The sequence below is a fragment of the Dermacentor albipictus genome, chromosome 7 (genome assembly GCF_038994185.2).
Source record: "Dermacentor albipictus isolate Rhodes 1998 colony chromosome 7, USDA_Dalb.pri_finalv2, whole genome shotgun sequence".
In the NCBI taxonomy this organism is placed as follows: Eukaryota; Metazoa; Arthropoda; class Arachnida; order Ixodida; family Ixodidae; genus Dermacentor; species Dermacentor albipictus.
Window position 1 is genome coordinate 85,249,087 of NC_091827.1, and position 20,029 is coordinate 85,269,115.

General features: G+C 46.7%; 1 protein-coding gene across 1 annotated transcript in view; it reads right to left on the minus strand.

The window, feature by feature from the left end:
• Positions 1-3,799: 3,799 nt before the first annotated feature.
• The window catches only part of LOC135899619 (uncharacterized), an 84,305-nt gene continuing 68,075 nt past the window's right edge, over positions 3,800-20,029 (minus strand). The window contains exons 4-8 of the mRNA XM_070522007.1: positions 9,026-9,309; positions 5,669-5,786; positions 5,455-5,594; positions 4,675-5,050; positions 3,800-4,553 (exon numbers count right to left, since the gene is read on the minus strand). Coding sequence (XP_070378108.1) covers positions 3,879-4,553; positions 4,675-5,050; positions 5,455-5,594; positions 5,669-5,786; positions 9,026-9,309 — 1,593 coding nt within the window. The 3' untranslated portion in view covers positions 3,800-3,878. The remainder of the gene's footprint in view (positions 4,554-4,674; positions 5,051-5,454; positions 5,595-5,668; positions 5,787-9,025; positions 9,310-20,029) is intronic.

The following is a 20,029-nucleotide window of genomic DNA, read 5'->3' on the forward strand; positions in this document are numbered from 1 at the left end:
TGTAAAATAAAGAGCCTTTGTATTTGTATGTGACAAAGAAAAATTACGCCGAAATTCATCTCACGTTGACTCAATAATTACTGCAGCCACACAGCAGCGATATCAATTCACAAGTTCCACAGATCGTTGTGGCACTTCGTGATCAACGTAGTGATTGGCCTCTGTAGAATGACGACTTGCATTTTCCCACAGAAAGCATGAGCAACTTTTCTATCAATGCCTTTCCAAAGTAGGAGTGTGGGATAAACAGCTTAGGGAACTAAATCGTCAGAAAAAGGAGACTAAAAAAATGGACTGCGACAAAGCTGCACATGGCTGGTACGTACCCAGAGAGCATTTTAGCCATTTAAAATGTTTGATGCGACTGGAAAGGGCCTTTCTACAACTGCAACCTTCAGACCCACCTTACTTTTGTTTTTGCATTTCTCAATGGTGCAATAGAACTGAGAAGAGGCATCATTTGAAAACTTCCCACCGGTTCAGGTCGCTGCTGGCCAACATGTTGCGAGATCATTTCACACTTTGTCAGATTTCATTGCATGCTTTCGTTTGCCAGCAAAGCATGACAGGCTGCTGTGCTTGCAGTATTTACAGTTTTATGCATTTCAGTATTCACAGCCCTAGTCCTTTCCATTCATCAATGCATTTATTTCAACTATTTGACAGATGGTAGCAGTGAATAAAAGCTGCCATTTGGCAGCTTGACGAGCCCGCTGCCCATTACAAGGGTTCACGGAAACACAGCTTTATTAAAAATTTCATCAGATTACATCATTAAACAAGGTTGCAAATACAATGGAGACATCATGTATATGAAATTATGCTCTCGCGTTAACTTTCACATGAAACTTGCTTGAAGCACAAAAACAAATTGAAATTGATAGAATCCGTGATTTAGAAGACTTGGCAACATATAGCACAAGTGTTGCATTCCAGAGTTGTAAACTTGTAGTTGGTACGAACTATAGTTTGCCTCTCCATGTCTCAAAACTCTTATTTTCTTCTCTAAAGAAAGCGCTGTCAAATTTAAATTGCACACTTAACCTATAGTGTGGTGAAAAACGCTGTAGTGGGCCATCCTCTCCAGCACTTTCTAGTGGGTCAACCTCCAGTGGTGTGCTCGAGGAACACCGCCCATGCCGAGTTCGTGCCCTACTATGACGGTCGGCCCAAACACTGGTGATAAACACCTTTACAAGAGATGGCGAGTGCATCCCGTACCGTACGCTCAGCCATGCCTGAAGACACATCCCAGAAAGCGCCTCCTCAGTCGGTCGTGCGCTGGTGTGCCTGCCTCACCACAGGGACTTTGCCATTTTCAGCGGCATGGAAGACACTGGCGTGGAGGACTGGCCGATGTCATACGAGACGATAAGTGCCCACAACAAATGGGGCAATCCCACCAAACTGAGCAACGTGCTCTTCTATCTTGCGGTTGTGGCCAGTCTTTGACACAACCATGAGACCGATTTTTTAATGCGGTCCTTGTCCAACACCTGTGTAGTGGCTGTGTTTGGCCGCCTTGCTGTGCGCAATCTGCATTGTAGGTCGCGTTTGGAAGAATGTGCACAGCAGCCGGGTGAATCATTTATCAACTGCATTGCAGATGTCCTGGACTTCTGCAACAGAGTCGCTGCAGTCCTCGAAAATATTTTCCCAGCGTAGTCTAACACAACTGGTAAGTTCATCCCCTTTTTTGTGTTTGGCGAGAGCAACGTTAGAATACCTCTGGTAGGTCTTACGAGTCGTTCATACGCCCCACCTTCTTGGATGAGATGTTTTGGATTCGTATTTGCCGTCCTGCATGTACAAGGAAACTACCGCGGCGTCCTTGCACTTCCCTGCGATGCCAGCACGGCAATCGCAGCTCCCCGCTAGGATTTGTCTGCTGTCGCCAATCTTCAAGAATCAATGTCGCCTATAATTTCATGCGTCCACACCGTAGATAACGAAGTAACTTACGCTGAGCTTCACGCATCTCGCTGGTGCATTATTTTTCGTTTGCAGAATAAACCTAGCAGTCACTTACGATCAGTGCGAGTTCAACACTTCCCTCACGTCGTAGACGTGCCCCACTTCAAATAGACGACTTCCTTTCTCTAAATTCTTTTCACGAAAAAAGCTATGAAGATCTTGTAATTCCCGAAACCCGGTTAAAATTAATATCAGCACGCTGTTTCACGCCATCGCTACCGTTTGACAGGATGCCAAACACGCAGCGCGGGCTGCTGACGCCGTGGATAATCCTACCACATTCGCGCAACTATTCGTCAGATGGCGCTAGGGGTCGGAAAGACGGGGCGCCGCCTAGCACTTGCAACGTGCCCATAGCTATTTTTTTTTTCAGGACAATCTGAAGGTGCAAAATGTTGTAACCGTGGTAAGTTGGTGCTTTGATGAATCTTGTGCTGCAGTCTTGGAACTGCTATGAACTGGAAATTCTACTATACTACGAAACTAGGAGCTATACTATGCTAGGAAGTGTCATACTGATTTATGTTTTTCATGTTTGCAGGCCGTGGTTGTGAGTGGACCGTAGCGGAAACGAAATTACTCTTAGATTATTATGAGCAATACTTTCGACGGGTGGGACCCATGAAAAAATTCCGAAACAAAAAGGAAATGTGGTCAATGATCGCTTTCAAACTAAAGGAAACTCTTGGAGTGCTCAGGAATGCAGACCAGTGCTGCACACACTATAAGACTGTAATGAAGCGTAAGAAGACAGCAGTGGACCACAACTCGAAGTCGGGGAACTCTCCAACACCAGTGCCTTTCGAGGACGAAGTTGAGAAAATTCGCTGGCTTGACGACAGCCTGGAACCAGCAGAGCTACGTGACAGCCACGGGATAGTTTCTCAAAAGGCGAGACGCAGCCCCTCCTCCTCATAACTGTCACTCTGTTCGCAAGACAGCACCACTGATGAACCTGCCAGTGGTTCGGAGGAATCGCAGCCAAGTGCCTCACAAGGCTCTACAGATTCTATGAAGAAATTGTCTCATGCAAAGAGGGCACGAGTGTCAACCGCAAGAGCGGAAGAAATGAAACTTTTTTTTTAATGGAGCGCCTTCAAAAGTTAAAAGAAGAGCAACAGGCTGCTCGTGAAGAAGAGAGGAGGTTGCGCCATGACGAAAAGAAAAAGTACAGAGAAGTTAGAAAAGAAAAGGCTGAACGCCATCAGCAAAAAATGGAACTGCTGAAACGTGTCTTGGGGTTACCCTAAGCTAATTAGCACTGGTGTCGCAGTGGTTGGGACGTATGTGCAATATAATAAATTCATATTTTTTTCTGCTTACAAAGCTCTGTTACCTAGCACACTGTGCTGCTCATTCATTTGTATTTAGTATAGTACAGTGAATTTCTCTTTTGAATTATGTTTTCATACGTTAAGTTGCTCAACCCTCGTGTTCGTAGCCTTGTATGTTTCTCTATCACTATAGATGGGTTCCCTGCAAATTTACGTGAACTAACGAGCAGATCACACTCCAATCTGACGAGAGAATTACCTACAGTGCACATGTACAGTACTGAAACAAAAGGAGAGTTCGAATTTGCATATTTTGCATAACAAGGATTTCTAAATTGTCAAATTAAAAACTGATGCCATTATAATAAAGCAATAAAAATAGCATGCCAGTTTCTTTATAATAACGGAGAACTTGACCTCGCTTCGTAGAGGCTCAAGGGATAATGGATAGAACAGAACTGTACCGGGATCGGAACACATGGCACTTCTGGGCTCCAGCCGGGCCCAAGACACTGACCCATGCAATGCTAACTATACATAACAAGGAGCCATTACAACAAATGTAGCAATTTATTACACTCCTTACACATCTTCCATTTTCATGAGTTCATTAGTTGTTGCACAACACTACTACTTTTGCAGCACCGCTTCCAGCACCTTCCTCCTCTTTATTTCTCCCAGTCTGCGCAACAAAGTTTCTTCGGCAGTATCATCCAGGTCATCGGTGCATGACTGTGGATGCCACCGGACATCCTGAGGTGATACATCATCATCTGGTTCATCTGGCTCCAAATCTCCGCACTCAATGCAAAAGTTATGCAGTATGCAACAGGCAATAATAAATTTGTTCAGCCACTCTACAGTGCGGACCTCAAGGTAGATTAGTTGACGGAATCTTTTCTTTAGGTTGCTAAAACTGTTTTCTATTAGCACCCTCGTTGCTGCAAACTTTTTGTTGAAATCCATATGTGCCTTTGACAACGCTCCATAGTCTCTGAATGCAGTCAGAAGGTACGGCCTGAGGGGATAGGCTGCGTCTCCAAGCAGGTGGTACGCATTGTCCTCGCACAGTTTGGGAAGTTTCTTTGAAAGTGATGACAGCTTGAAGATTCGAGAATCGTGAATTTTGCTGGAGCTTCCAAAGCAGGTGTCAACAAATCGTCTTTTGTGGTCACAAACCGCTTGAAGGGTTATTGAAAGGTAATGGTGCCGGTTGCAGTAGGTGGAAGAGACCTTGTTGTCTGGGAATTTTATTTTGATATAGGAGCCGTCAAGGCAGCCAACAACACCAGGGATTCCAGACACCTGGTGGAAAGATAAACAATGCTGTAATGACTGATACATGCAGAGAGATGCATGTATATGTTTGCACTTTAGTGCAAACAATCTGTAGCACAAGTATTTTTATAAATAGGTGAATGCCGGCCTTCTGGAATTCACTCGAAAGTTTTTCCATGTTGGAAGGAAACGTCACAACAGATGGACCCATGGTGAGGAGAAAGTCAGCCACCCTTATCAGGATTCTGTGAACAGAACTCTCTGACAGATCAAAGCGGCTTGCCACCGCCCTCATGCTTGTTTTATTGGCTGCATACTTGCAAATATTTAGCAAAATAAATGAATTTGCACGGGATGATAGAACGCCGGCATGAATTTCGATGCTTTTGCTATGCAATTTATTAAAGCAGAATGAATTTTCGCTCTTTTCACTTTTCTTTGCGAGGCTAAACACTTTAACGTTTGATATTCCAGTTATGCAGTTTCTGTGAACAGTAGCGGAGACATTACAGGAATGGTATACATGTTAACAATATTTCCACCCTGCTTCAATGTAGACGAGATTACGCAAACCGTGAAAAATACATGAAGAAAAAGCAACTGCGATACCAACTCCAAGCGGCATTCGTCTAGCGCAAGCGGCCGGGACGCTTCGTTACAGCGGGGCCAGTGTTTAGCGGCTACAACGCGGGTGGGCTGCAGCCTAATCTACGTTACATCATGGTGACAGACTTGGAACGTAGACCACTGCACTCCAGCCGCCGCACAACGCTAGTAAACACATTCTTGACAAGAAGCAGCGCGCTTATGTCTTGGCTCCCGGGTGCGCCGAATGGCGACCTCCGCTATCAGGTAATAAACTTTCTTTTTTTCAATCAATAAACAGTGTGAGAAATGGGCACAAGGACGTAAACATAAGTAAACTCACTATATGAAAGTCAACACGTGAGTTTCTGCAGATTTCGCGGGCACTCCGCCGTGGCTGCTAGATGGGCACGCCGTCGAAGCAGCAAATCTCGCAATCAGTTGCTCCGCTACAGGTCGCGACAGACGGAAGTGCCTGCGGAACTTGGGGAAAACATAACATTGCAGAAAAAAGGATTTTTTTGTTCACACTAGTACCACCTAGAGCTGTACAGTACCTCATCGTCCGAGTATCGCCGAACGACGTCCTCGACGAAGCCAATCACTTTAGGCCTCTTTGCAGGCAGGCGGAACATGACATCAAATGCCCGTTGGCACACAGCAGCGTCACACTCACTGTCCGTGTCAGAAGAATCATCACTAGAAATTGTACTGTCCGAGTCGGAGCTGTCTAGGAGTGCGAACAAAATCGCACGGCGCGAAGCCGCGTCCACGTTTCCCATGTCGTCCATAGCTGCCCGCGACGGGAAAGGTGACCGTGACAGGAAGCAGAGGCGGGTGAAGGAAATACGTCACGAGGACTTCCGGTCAAATCTGCCGATTTCGGCGGAGCGAATATTTTTGCTCCACGGAGCAATCCGGGATCAGCGGCTGCTCCCAATCTGCCATTGGAACACTCACCCCACGCTCCCATTTTGCCATTGGAATAGGATTGCTCCATACAGAGCTGAAAAACTTGATCTGGATCAGCCATTGCAATTCAACATACGTTATTTACGAGTATAGTGTGGTTCACTAAGTCAAATGCCTTCGAGAAGTCCACGAAGACACCAATAACGAAGGCTTTCTTTTCAAACTGTGTTAGGGTGTATTCCTTTTGTTCAAGTAGCGCTAATTCGGCAGATTTATTTTTACAAAACCCAAATTGATTCGGTGACAGATCATGCTTACTAATAAAATTAGACAACCTAGTATATATAACTTTCTCAAAAGCTTTTGAGAAGATTGGGAGTATAGATACTGGTCTATAATTTCCTAAATCATTGCGGTCTCCTTTCTTATACAGAACCGTTAATTTGGCTATTTGCATTTTATTAGGAAATGTGCTGGTAGTATAAGCATAAGTTAAATTTATCTGCAATAACAGGCGCAATGACTCCTACAACATGCTTCACAGGCCTTACTTGAATTCCGTCAATGTCATAGCTACGGCTGTTAAGGTTTTGTATTACTGATATAACTTCTGTTGTAACCGGGTTCAGAAAGATCGTTTCATTATTGTAAGAATTAATGTATTTATTAGAATCACGTGGCGGGTTGCTATGAGCTAGGGTTGTAATAAAGTTAAAGGCATGTGCTAGATCTTCTCCAGATGTATCTTTATTATCTAGATTTAGCGTACTTGGGGCATCTTGTCGTTGTTCATGTCTCAGTGGAAAATTTAATCTTGACCACAGCAAATCGCGTCGACCATTTCTAACTTCAAGTAATGTAGCGTAGTATTCCGCGCGTGCCTGGCGTAGTTTTTTTGTCAACCTATTCCTATATTTCCTAAACATCCGCAGGTCATCTGTTGAACGAGAATTTAAAAAGATTTTGTAAAGCTTGTTTTTCTATTTTAATTTCTTGGCGTAACTCAGACGTTACCCAAGGTTTGCGAGTTTTACGTTTTGATCCACGATGTTTTAATGGGAAGCAGGAATGATAGAGCTTTTTGAATACTTAGAGAAACTCATTGTAAGCCTCGTTTGCGTAGCTAGCAATGCCAATGTTATCCCAATGAACTTGCGCCAGTGAGTTGCGAAAGGAATTCAGGGCATCATTAGTTATAAACTGGTACTTTGCTTTTTCCTGTCGATACTTTACCGCTCCAGTCTTATTTATGCTCATGAATACTGAAAGGTGGTCGCTGATTGCGCATGATATTACGCCTGTTTCAGCTATTGGTTGGGAGGAGTTCGTTATCAGCAGATCGAGAAGAGACGCACTTTCTGGTGTGACCCTTGTTGGTACTGTAACAAGGTTAACATATCCGTTCGAAGAAAAACCGTGTTGAAGTCTCTAGTAGTAACACTATGCTTCAACAAATCAATATTAATATCCCCTCCAGCTATCAGCGTGTATTTGCCATTTGTTATAAATGAAAGAAAATCATAAAATTCTAAAACCTAACCATATTTCCCTTGGAAGAACGATAGCAAACCGAAAACACGAATCTGCCAGTACAGACTGATACGATTTCAAAATCATCAGTAATTAGGCAGTGCGAGTCCAACTTGTCGCACTCAATGCCATTAGACACCAGTAAACAACGCCTCCCCCGCGGTGGCTGGAGCGCTTCAAGTAATAAGCTTTATATTTAGTCATCGTAAAAATAGCGGAATCATTGGTGCTCCAAGTTTCACTGAGCATTATCAAAGAAAAAGTAAATGAAAATTCGCCAAAAAACTATTCTACACACATTGTCTTGTTCTTTACAGAGCGTGCATTTAGGTGAACAGCGTTAAGCATTGTTGGCGCGATACATGAAGTAGTGTGGTTCAGGTCATTCGGCAGATAACACATCTACGGCATTTTGATTATTTTTCAAGAGGAACACAAAAGACAATATGAAACAGTGCTACAATCGATTCAAGTCGCTCTTTCCCTTCACATGGATGGCGCTCACACCGTCACTTTTACGAACGAAAACTTGTCCATTGATATACCAAGTAAACTTACATCCTTTATCTTTGGCCCATTCTTTCGTTGCCTGGAGCAATTCTCTATGGCGACGTGTTAGGTTTTCTTGCACGAAAATGGCTGGCTTGCTGTCCTTAAGGTTCTTTCTATTCTTGAACCATTTATCTCTATTGCTTGCTTCGTAAAACGTACAATGATGCCTGGCACCTTATCACGTTTCGCCGGAATGCGATGAACAGTTGCAATGTCCGATTCCATCAAGTGAGGCACTCGAAGTTTATCAGCCACGTTATTTAATATGACTAAGATCCTCGTTCGCTACTTATTTAATCCCATGCAGTTCCAAGTTAAGCTGCCTGCTTCTAAATTTAAGGTCACGTATTTCTTTTTCAAGTTGAGCTTGGGCGACCTGATTTAGGTAATCTTTCTTCTCAAGCTCTGATATCTTCTTTTTCATGTCCTTTATATCGGACTCTTGATGGCAGAACTTTTGCTCAATTTCATCGAACTTCGTTGATATGAAGTTAAGAGACTCGTCCATGCTCCCAGTTTTTCCTGTCAGGGACATCAGCTGTTCTAGTTTTTGGTTAATTGACAGGAGGGCAAGTTTAATATCTGTTTCAGAGCCATTATTCTTTACTGCACATGTTGCTACTTCCAGCACTTCTGCACGATGGACATTGCCACGTTTTCCTTGCAGCCTCGTTCTTTGATTTGAAGGATTGTTCAGTTAAACCAGCACATTTTCCAAAGTGATAGGCGTGCTCGCACTTGGAACATTTGACAAGTGGCTCATCCTCGGGGATGAGCAGGCTACATGTTTTACAAGAATCAGACATTGTTCCAAACACACAAAGGTAATCGCACGATGCAGTTCAACAATACTAAGGCAAAACAAATGGCAGCAGCGGAAATACTATTAAAATAAATGGTATGGAAACACTGCCACTAACCTGCAAAAAAAGAGCAGTTTTTTTTTTAGACATTGTTCACGGCTTGCTGCCGCTACTGCCAAGTGACCGGCCGTTGCATGTGCTCCGCTTTTCTTTGGTCGAGCTGGCTGGTTGCGCATGTGCAGACAAGACTGGCAGGCAATCCCTCGTCGCAAGGCCAGATAAAGGTGAAATCTGCAGCCACGGGCAGGTCCTCGCAAGGTCTGATCCATGTGAAATTTCGCAGCTAGTAGTCGACGCAACACTTCCTTTGCTCCGTCGGTAGGGCCTCGAAGCGGACAGCACTGCAAAAAGAGCAGTGTTTTTTTAGACGTTCTTCACGGCTTGCTGCCGCTGCTGCCAAGTCACGATTCAGACAGATTCATCAGCCCGGTTGCGGCTCGCTAAATCTGTAAGCAAATTTTGCTTGTTCGATCAACTTTTTGCTTTGGCAGAATATGCATGTCTCGCGTAACAATTGAAGCGCAATTGTTATGCAGGAATCCTTAAAAAGTGATGGTTCATACCATCCAAGCTCAAGTGAAGATCCGGTGGAACCGCGGCCAGCTATCGAGGACGAGTACACAGCCCTACGAAGTGCCGAAGAGGTAGGGATTGTGACAACAGGTGAGAGAGACGATCCGAAAACTCCCGACAGAGATTCTAATGGCACAAGCAGCTTATGTTCCACAGCACTAGTACGCGATTGAGCCTACCAGCATGTATTTCGTGCCTGTACACTATTCATCAAGCGAGGAAATTTTGTTACGAGACAACTGCCGCATATATATGCCCATATTTAGCAGAGCACATGGCTGAAAAGCCATTGTCAAAATGAATTAATGATTGTTAATGAATCGAACGCGCTAAATACGTGCCACATAAGTGCTTTTCCGAGTGTGAAAGAAGCCCCAAATGTACGCGAAATTGGCGCGCTCAAGGCACATTGCGCGTATTTGCGGGCTTCTTTCACGCTAAGAAAAACTTTTATATAGCACGTATTCAAGAACAGGAAGCTGTGTCGAGAGTTTTTCATGTCGCTCTACGATTTTCTCACCGACACTTTTCATTCAAGTATGTTTGAGAAGGTAGTTAATTCAGACTAATTATCTAATTAGCCGGACTGCAAAAGTAGTTTGAGTATCATTAAGCGAATGCAAACATTACCTTTGTTCTGTCCAGCTACGTGATATTCACATATTTTTAAACTCTAAAGTTAGCTGGGACACCCTGTATATATGTATATATTGTCACGTGGTGGTGACGTTGAACACAGTAGCAATACTGTGAATGACAAAACTAACTTTTATTGGGCGAACCTGTGCCCACGAAAACAGGCTACATTTATAGCACAACGATAGCAACGAACACGGTCGGCGATCGTCGAAAATCTTATCAACGGGTCAAGCGCGTCGGCTTTTCTACATCAATCGTCGAATGTTCCGGACTAATCGCTGGGACCCGCGTGCCTTCCATAAAGTTCTACATTATTCGCGTTGCGCACACATACAATCACATTACACATGCTTCGGTCACAGACAGAGGATGGAACCATCGATAACGTTCCAGAAACTTCCTACACATGCAGGCGCGTCCTGCTTGTGCGATATTTGTTATGTGGTGAAACGTGGTCACCCGATGAATATAAACACGTGTCAATACCCCCTTCTTAAAGAACATCGACCCGATGCTGCAAACAAACGAAAGTAATAAACAAAACCACCCGTAGCAATGCAACAACAAAATAAGGAAGTTCGTCAGCGTGCGTAAAAGGGCTTAAGACGCACCACGTGGACCACTTCAGATCATGCGCAACGCCGCTATGAATGCGAAATGCCGTCTGGCACGACCTCATAGTCCAGTGCGCCAATACGGCGGATGACCTTCTAGGGTTCGAAATAGCGTCGCAATAGTTTCTCACTGAGTCCTCTTTGGCGTATCGGGGTCCAAACCCAAACACGGTCGCCGGACTGGTACTCGACGTAGCGTAGTCGGAAGTTGTAGTGTCGGCTGTCGATACCCTGCTGGTTCTTGATCCATAGGCGGGCGAGCTGTCGGGCTTCTTCGGCACGCTGGAGATAGGTAGCGACGTCGAGATTCTCTTCGTCGGTGACGTGCGGCAGCAAGGCGTCGGGTTTCTGCCGCAAATCAGCTTGAACGGCACTATCTGTGTTGTTTCTTGCAGTGCCATGTTGTAAGCCAAGGTTAAGTACGGGAGGGGCGCGTCCCATGTCTTGTGCTGGACGTCGACGTACATTGCTAGCATGTCGGCGAGGGTCTTATTCAAGCGCTCCGCGAGACCATTCGTCTGCGGGCGGTAGGCAGTTGGCCTCCTGTGGCTTGTGTGGCTGTATTCCAGAATGGCTTGGCTGAGCTCTGCTGTAAAGGCCGTTCCTCTGTCGGTGATAAGGACTTCCCGGGCGCCATGTCGCAGCAGGATGTTCTCGACGAAAAATTTCGCCACTTCGGCTGCGCTGCCTTTCGGTAGAGCTTTAGTTTAAGCTCTACCGTGGGTGAGAAAGTCCGTCGCCACGACGATCCACTTATTTCCGGATGTTGACGTCGGAAACGGTCCCAACAAATCCATCCCAACTTGCTTAAATGGTCGGCACGGAGGTTCGATCGGCTGTAGTAATCCGGCTGGCCTTGTGGGTGGTGTCTTGCGTCGCTGACAGTCTCGGCATGTCTTGACGTAATGGGCGACGTCGGTGGTTAGGCGCAGCCAGTAATACCTTTCTTGTATCCTCGATAGCTCCCGGGAGAAGCCGAGGTGCCCGGCGGTCGGATCTTCATGTAGGGCGCGCAGTACTGCTGCACGCAGCGCCGACGGAACAAGAAGGTAGTTGGCGCGGACTGGTGAGAAGTTCTTCACAAGTAGATTGTTTTGAAGCGTGAAGGAATGTAATCCGCGCTTAAATGCCATAGGGACAACGTAGGTATGCCCTTCCAAATACTCGACGAGGCCTTTTAGCTCCGGGTTTTGCCCGTTGCTCTTCAGCGAAGTGTACCGCGCTTATTACTCTAAGAAAGGCGTCGTCATCCGTGTCATCTTGCGGCGGCGGGTCAATAGGGGCGCGTGATAGGCAATCGGCATCAGAGTTTTTTCGTCCGGACTTGTAGGTTACAGTGATGTCGTATTCTTGTAGTCTGAGGCTCCACTGCACCAGTCGTCCTGAAGGATTCTTTATATTCGCTAACCAACACAACGCGTGATGATCGCTGACGGCTTTGAATGGCCTGCCATATAGATAAGGGCGAAATTTAGCTGTAGCCCACAGGATGGCGAGGCATTCCTTTTCGGTCGTAGAATAGTTGCTTTCCGCTTTTGACAGCGACCGGCTAGCGTAAGCTATCACCTGTTCGACTTCGTTTCTCCTCTGGACTAGAACGGTACCGAGGCCGAAGCTACTGGCGTCAGTATGGATTTCTGTATCAGCGTACTCGTCGAAGTGCGAAAGTACCGGAGGCGACTGCATGCGTCGTTTGAGTTCTTCAAATGCGTCGGCCTGCGGCGTTTCCCACTTGAACTCAACATCACATTTAGTTAGATGTGTCAGCGACTCAGCAATGCGTGAAAAGTCCTTGAGAAACCGCTTGTAGTTGGCACACATGCCCAGGAATCTGCGCACTGCCTTCTTGTCGATGGGTTGCGGGAACTGTGCGATGGCAGCTGTCTTTTGCGGGTCTGGGCGTACACCAGATTTGCTGATTACGTGGCATAGGAACAGAAGCTCATCGTAAGCGAAGCGGCACTTTTCCGGCTTCAGAGTGAGCCCTGATGACTTGATGGCCTCTAGTACTGCCGCAAGCCGCCTGAGGTGAGCGTCGAAATTTCCGGCGAAGACGACGACGTCATCCAAGTAAACGAGACAGGTCTGCCACTTCAATCCTGCTAAAACCGTGCCCATCACGCGCTGGAACGTTGCAGGCACCGAGCACAGTCCGAATGGCATAACCTTGAACTCGCAGAGGCCGTATGGGGTGATGAAGGCCGTCTTTTCGCGATGTCTTTCGTCGACTTCTATTTGCCAACAGCCAGACTTGAGGTCCATCGACGAGAAGTATTTAGCGTTGCAGAGCCGATCCAATGCGCCGTCTATTCGTGGTTAGGGGGTATACGTCCTTCTTTGTGATTTTGTTGAGACGACGATAATCGACGCAGAAACGTAGGGTTCCGTCCTTTTTCTTCACCAAGACTACAGGAGATGTCCACGGGCTTTCGGACGGCTGTATGATGTCGTCGCGCAGCATTTCGTCAAATTGGTGCCTCATAGCTTCACGTTCTCGCGTCGAAACTCGGTAAGGGCTCTGGCGGATAGGTCGAGTGCTCTTCGGTTATTATGCGATGCTTTGCGACTGGGGTTTGTCGAATCGTTGATGAAGTCGAAAAGCACTCTTTGTATCGTCGAAGCAGACTTCTGAGCTGTTGGTGCTTAATCACGGGTAGAATTGGATTTATATCGAAGTCTGGCTCGGGAACTACGGTCGTCCGGGTAGGTGCGGCAGAATCCGAGAGGACAAACGCATTGCTGGTTTCCAGAATTTCCTCGATGTATGCGATCGTCATGCCCTTGTTGATGTGCTTGAACTCCTTGCTGAAGTTTGTCAGCAACACTTTCGTGTTTGCTCCGTGCAGTCGAGCGATACCTCTTGCGACGCAAATTTCACGGTCGAGTAGTAGACGTTGGTCGCCTTCGATGACGCCTTCTATGTCAGCGGGTGTTTCGATGCCGACGGAAATAACAATGCTTGAGTGAGGCGGGATGCTCACTTGATCTTCGACCACACTCAATGCGCGGTGACTAGGAAGGCTCTTCGGCGGTATCGCATGATCTTCCGACAGCGCTACTGACTTGGACTTCAGGTCGATGATTGCGCCGTGTTGGTTCAGGATGTCTATGCCGAGAATGACGTCTCGTGAACACTGTTGGAGGAATACGAAGGTGGCAGGGTAAGCCCAGTCGTGAATGGTAATTCTTGCCGTGCACATTCTAGTCGGCGTTAAGAGGTGTCCTCCAGCGGTCCAAATTTGAGGGCCTTCCCACGTAGTCTTAACTTTCTTCAACTGGGTGGTGATGTGTCCGCTCATGACGGAGTAATCAGCCCCTTTGTCGACTAAGGCGGTGACTGCGTGGCCGTCGAGAAGCACGTCGATGTCGGTGGTTCTTTGTTTTGCATTACAGTTCCGTTTTGGCGTGGGATCACGGCTGTGTCGCGTTGACCTGTGGCTGGTATGTGACGTCGTCAGGTCGTCTTTCGTCGTCGTATTCTTTGCTTCCACACTTTGTAGGGACGGCGGCGTGTCGTTATGTCGTCGAGGTAGTTTCTTCGGCGTCTTCGTCGGCGGCGGAGGATCTTCGTCAGTTCGACGAACAGCAACCGCACCTCCATCGGTTGCTGCTTTTAGTTTTCCGGATATGGCCTCGCTGATCGGCCCCGGGCTGTGCCAGTGTATGGTCGACGCTGCGGCGACAGGTAGCGGCCTGGTGATGGCGAACGCGACGGTCGTCGAGAGCTCCACTGAGTAGCAGGAAGGTAGTCGGCGATATCGCGAGGGCGTTCACCTTACTGCGGGCGCGGAGCGTTGACGGCGAACCCTCGCAGTCCCATCTCCCGGTATGGGCATCGTCGGTAGACGTGACCCGCTTCTCCGCAGTGGTAGCAGAGTGGGCGGGCGGTGGTCAGGAGCGCGCCAAACATCTGTCTTCCTCGGGTAGCTGCGCTCGGCGAAGGTTGGACGTGCTGGCGGCGGCGGCGGTGGTCGACGGAAATGTGGCGTTACAGGGCCCTGGCGCGGTCAAGGAGGGGACCTTGACGGCGGGCGACGGCGGCATAGGTCATCGCTTCTGGCTGGGGCTGCGATGATTGTGGTTGCACCTCGGGGACTCCGAGCAATCGCTGGACTTCTTTTACAATTTCGGCGATTGAGGCCACTTGAGGTTGCGATGAAGGGAAGATCTTCTGAAGCTCCTCTCGTACGACTGCCCTGATGGTCTCGCGCAGGCCGACAGTGGCTAGTGATTAAACTCCGGCGTAGCTTGTTGGCTTGGTGCGGCGGTCGAATTGCAGGTTCCGCATTTCCTGTGTCTTCTCGATGCTCGTCGCCTCACGAAGAAACTCGTCGACGGTCTTCGGTGGGCTTCTTACCATTCCGGCGAAAGTTCCTCTACACCACGCATCAGTAGGCAGACTTTCTTCTCCTCGGACACTTCCGGGTCGGCGTGACGGAACAGATGGCTCATTTCCTCAGTGATGATCGCGATCGCCTCATTCGGCAGCTGCGCTCTGGTCTCCAGTCGAGCTTGGGCTCGCTCTTTTCGCACGAAGCTTGTAAATGTTTGTAGGAAGCCGCTTCGGAAGAGGTCCCACGTCGTCAAGGTGGCTTCTCGATTCTCGAACCACGTCTTGGCGGCGTCCTCCAATGCGAAATAGACATGTCGCAGCTTGTCGTCGCTCCCCCAGCTGTTAAACGTAGAGATCCTCTCATACGTCTCCAGCAAGCTTTCCGGGTCCTCAAATGTGGAACCGCGGAACGTCGGTGGTTCCCTGGGCTGCTGAATAATTATTGGGGCCGCTGCGGCTGTCATTGGGGATGTCTTGGTCGTTTCTGGACGATCTTCTTGGACTGTCTTCTTGGCCGTATCTGGTAGAAGACCGTGTTCCGGGGGCAGCTGTTGAAGACGGCGGCTTGCTCGATGGTCCGGATCTACGTTGTTCTCTTTGTGGTCAGGGCTTGAATCACGGCTTGTCGGGGGCGTCCGGTTCATGAACGAAAAGCACCTCCACCAGATGTCACGTGGTGGTGACGTTGAAGAACACAGTAGCAATACCGCGAAAGATAAAACTAACTTTTATTGGGCGAACCTGTGCCCACAAAAACAGGCTACACTTATAGCACAACGAAAGCGGCGAACATGGTCGGCGATCGTCGAAAATCTGATCAACGGGTCAAGCACTCGGCTTTTAAACATCAATCGTCGAATGTTCCAGACTAATCGCTGGGACCCGCGTGTCTTCCACAAAGTTCTACATTATTCGCGTCGCGCACTCATGCAATCAGTTTTCACAAGGTTCGGTCACACACAACGGATGGCACCATCGATAACATTCCAGGAACTTCCGATACATGCAGGCAAGTCCTGCGCCGTTCGATAACATTTGTTAGGCGGTGAAACGTGTCACCCGATAAAGACAAGTACACATGTCAATACGTGCACGTGTTGTACATAAAGAGAAATTCTTCATTCACATGCAAAAACGTTTCCTAAACAATGAATTCACATGTGCTGCAATGCATATAAAATGAAATATTTGTTATGCAGACATCTCCACGGCCCGGTCTAATTGGACGCGCGAGAAATCTGTACGAGAAAGAAGGTGGGCCACTAGGTGGTGGTTGCGATCAAGACCATGCAGCCACTGTCGAAGATGTGCATGACATCAATCTATAATAAGCAGCGATGGTGAAGGGTGCTGCTATCCAACAGATCTCGACAGTGATGATGAGACAATTGGTTTTACCATGATTGCATCGGTATGCACAAACTTAGCCAATACATATTTAAGTGCATGGACCTAACAAATAAAGTCATCTGCAGGGCACTCAACATGAACTTGGCAACACGGTGCAGGACTTAAGTCACAGTGAACCCGGAACACGTGATTGACGACCATGAGGAATCGGAAGCTGACCAACACTATTTCAGCAATATTGACACAATAAGAACACAGCTTGGTGAATTGTTTTGGGAGGCACTAAGTGAAAAGCTTGTTACTAAAGGAGACATGCTCTTAATGATTCTAAAGCATGCCTTAAAGAACAATTTGACATTGACAGCACTGACAAGCCTTATAGAGATGATCAACTTGTTCTTTGAAAGACCTGTTCTGCCTCAATGTAAGTATAAGCTTGGTAAGCTCTTTGCAGTCTGGCACCAACTTGAGTTTTAATTACATTTGTGAAAACTGTTGGAAAGTGTCCTGTTACACCAAATCAAATCATTCCTTGCAGTGTACAAAATGTGTGTGCACTGTGGCTATCTCAGTAAATAGTGCATAATTCTTTCTGCTAATAAATGTACCCTCTCAGCTGAGATAGGTTTTAAAGAATTACACATTACATGATTTAACAAGGCCTCTTAGCACAAGCAGTAGTTTTCCCGACATTTGTGATGGTAAATTGTATCGTGGCTCCATTTCTGCTGCAGCAGACTATGGGCATAGAATTAGCCTCACATTAAATACAGATAGCACAACACTCTTCTCTTCCAGCAACACATCAATTTGGCCCATACAATTATTGTGAATGAATGAGGTGCCGGTCATGCAGAGAGCAGGAAAACTTGTGTTGGCTGCCCTGTGGTTCGGAAAGAAGAAACCTGATATGGATTCCTTGACGCATTTGTGGAAACAATTGATGATTTGTCTGAGAATGGATTTATGCTGGAGCATGAAGGGCAAGCAAAACTATTCAGAGCATACTGCATTTGTTGTGCAGACGATTCAGTTTCAAGAGCCACAATGCAAGGCGTCATGCAATTCAACACATACTATGGCTGCAACTGGTGTCTGCAGGAAGGTGAAAGAGTTGCAGGGGCTAGTAGGGGGTATCCAGTTGAAAAGAATAAGCCACCAGAACGCACAGAAAACAAAATTTGCGTCATGCAATTCAACACGTACTATGGCTGCAACTGGTGTCTGCAGGAAGGTGAAGGAGTTGCAGGGGCTAGTAGGGAGTATCCAGTTGAAAAGAATAAGCCACCGGAACGCCCAGAAAACAAAATTTTGGAGAATGCAGAAATTGCAGTAACTCAAGGTAATTCTGAAAGATGCATAAAAACTGTCTCTCCACTCTTTAACCTACCACAATTGCATATAATTTGGGGCTTTGTCCCTTACTACATACATTGTATTTTGTTGGGAGTGGCCAGACAGTTTTTAGAAATGTGGCTGGGCGACACACTGCGATTTCTACATTGGAAGGCAACGAGAGGTGCTCGATGCAAGGCTAGCAGCACTTGCGCCACCAAAGGAAGTCCAGCGGCTGCCAAGGCCAACAAACGAAAAAATGGTGGAAAACAAGAGTTTGAAAATTGGATTCTGTTTTACAGCTTGACAGTCGGAGTACCTCATTTCCAGATGTTTTGGCAGTGCGGCACAAGATTTGCGCCTGTGGCGGACCTCATGTCGAGGAATCACTTCGAGGCCATACGTCAATGCCTGCACATGAATGACAATTTGCAGGCAGTACCATGGCACTCCCACGACCGCCTTTTCAAGGTGCGCCCACTTGTAGACCGACTGAAGAAGAACATGAAGGCTGTGGCCCCAGGGGAGTGGCAAAGCAATGACGAACAAGTTATTCCATTCAACGGGAAGTCACTCCTAAAGCAGTACATGAAATCGAAGCCTCACAAGTGGGGTTATAAAGTATTCACGAGGGAAGATTCTTCCGGCATTATGGACGACTCCATCATCTATCAAGGTAAAGGCAATGCGCACGACCATGAGTTCGGCATCTTCGGCGATATAGTCATCGATCTGGTGAAACATCTTTCGGAGCACAAAAGGCATGTCATTTTTTGATAACTGGTTTACCAGCTTGCCTGCGCCTTGTGTAGAAGCTAAGGTGCAAAGGATTTCTGTGTGTTGGCACAGTCTGGGTCAACAGGACAAAGAAGTGCCTGCTGGCTGTTGATGCAGCTCTCAAGGCACAAGGAAGAGGCTCTGTGGATTTTCGCTTGGATGAGGAGTCTAATATTGGAATCATCAGACGGTCTGATAACAGCTCCATCCACCTTGTGTCTATCTAGGCTGGCGTCCAACCAACCAACATATGTATGCGTTGGAACAGCACGGAAAAGCACATTGTCGATGTTCCATGCCCTTTTGCCATAAAGGAGTATAATGCCTTCATGGGAAGTGTTGATCTCGTTGATGTGCTCATTGAGCTGTATCGCACGGACCACAAATCCAAAAGATGGTACATGCAGATATTTTTTTTATGATGTTTCAGTTGTCAATGGGTGGCTGCTGTACAAACGTCGCTGTGATCAGCGTCCCATCAAAAGAAAGTTGTTACTCCCGACCTTTCGAGCTCAATTTGCCCAGACCCTCGCACTCGTGAAGTCGAACCCATTGAAAAGAAGATCATGTGCCGCCACCGAGCTTGGAATTCTGCCTGCAAAACAGATGACCCATTGTCCGGTGACACCAAGGCTCACAGTGGACGTGAGGTATGATGGCATGAATTACTGGCCTCAGTATGGTGAAAAGAAGAACCGGTCTAAGTACTGAAAATCCGGCTACACTTTTCTATACAGCGCAAAGTGTAACATGCACCTCTGTCTCCTTTCAAGCCGCAACTGCTTCAAGGCATTCCATGTGAAGTAGGACCACAGATGCCCAATGTTGCTCTGGAGCAACACCTCATTATGCAGCCATAAATAATTTTTTTTTCTGACAGCATAATAGGCATATTTTGTCCATTCTTTATGCATGCTGAAGTTTCTGGGATGCTTCATATTAAAATAAACTTTTGGGAATCAAAGGGTTAACAACCCTGCGTTCCTTATATTCCTCTCTTTTGGCAGACACACCATTGCAAAGAGTGCATAATAGTCGAAGTGGTTTACCAAGTAAACGAGTGGCTGCACAGAGCCAAAGAAAGGTGTACAGCTACTGCAAAGAAGGACTAAAAGTGTATGTAAAATTGTTTTCTTTGTGTAAACATTTGACAAAACTTAAAGCTAATGCTTGAAATGGAATTTAATTAGTATTACTTGTCTGCTTCTTTCAGGTTCTGCAGAGAAACCAAGCCATCCTTTCTGGCAGAGCCAGTAAGATGGTGGAGAATTAAGTGTACATCAAATAAAGTCTTGTTCAATTACGGTATGTTTCGTTGAAATATAACACCCTACAGGAATGCAGCTGTGACAGTTTTATCAGACCTGTTTGGCTGCACATGGTTATCGAGAATTCAAAGTGAAATGGAATAAAAATTATCCGCTTTTAGCATGCGATTAT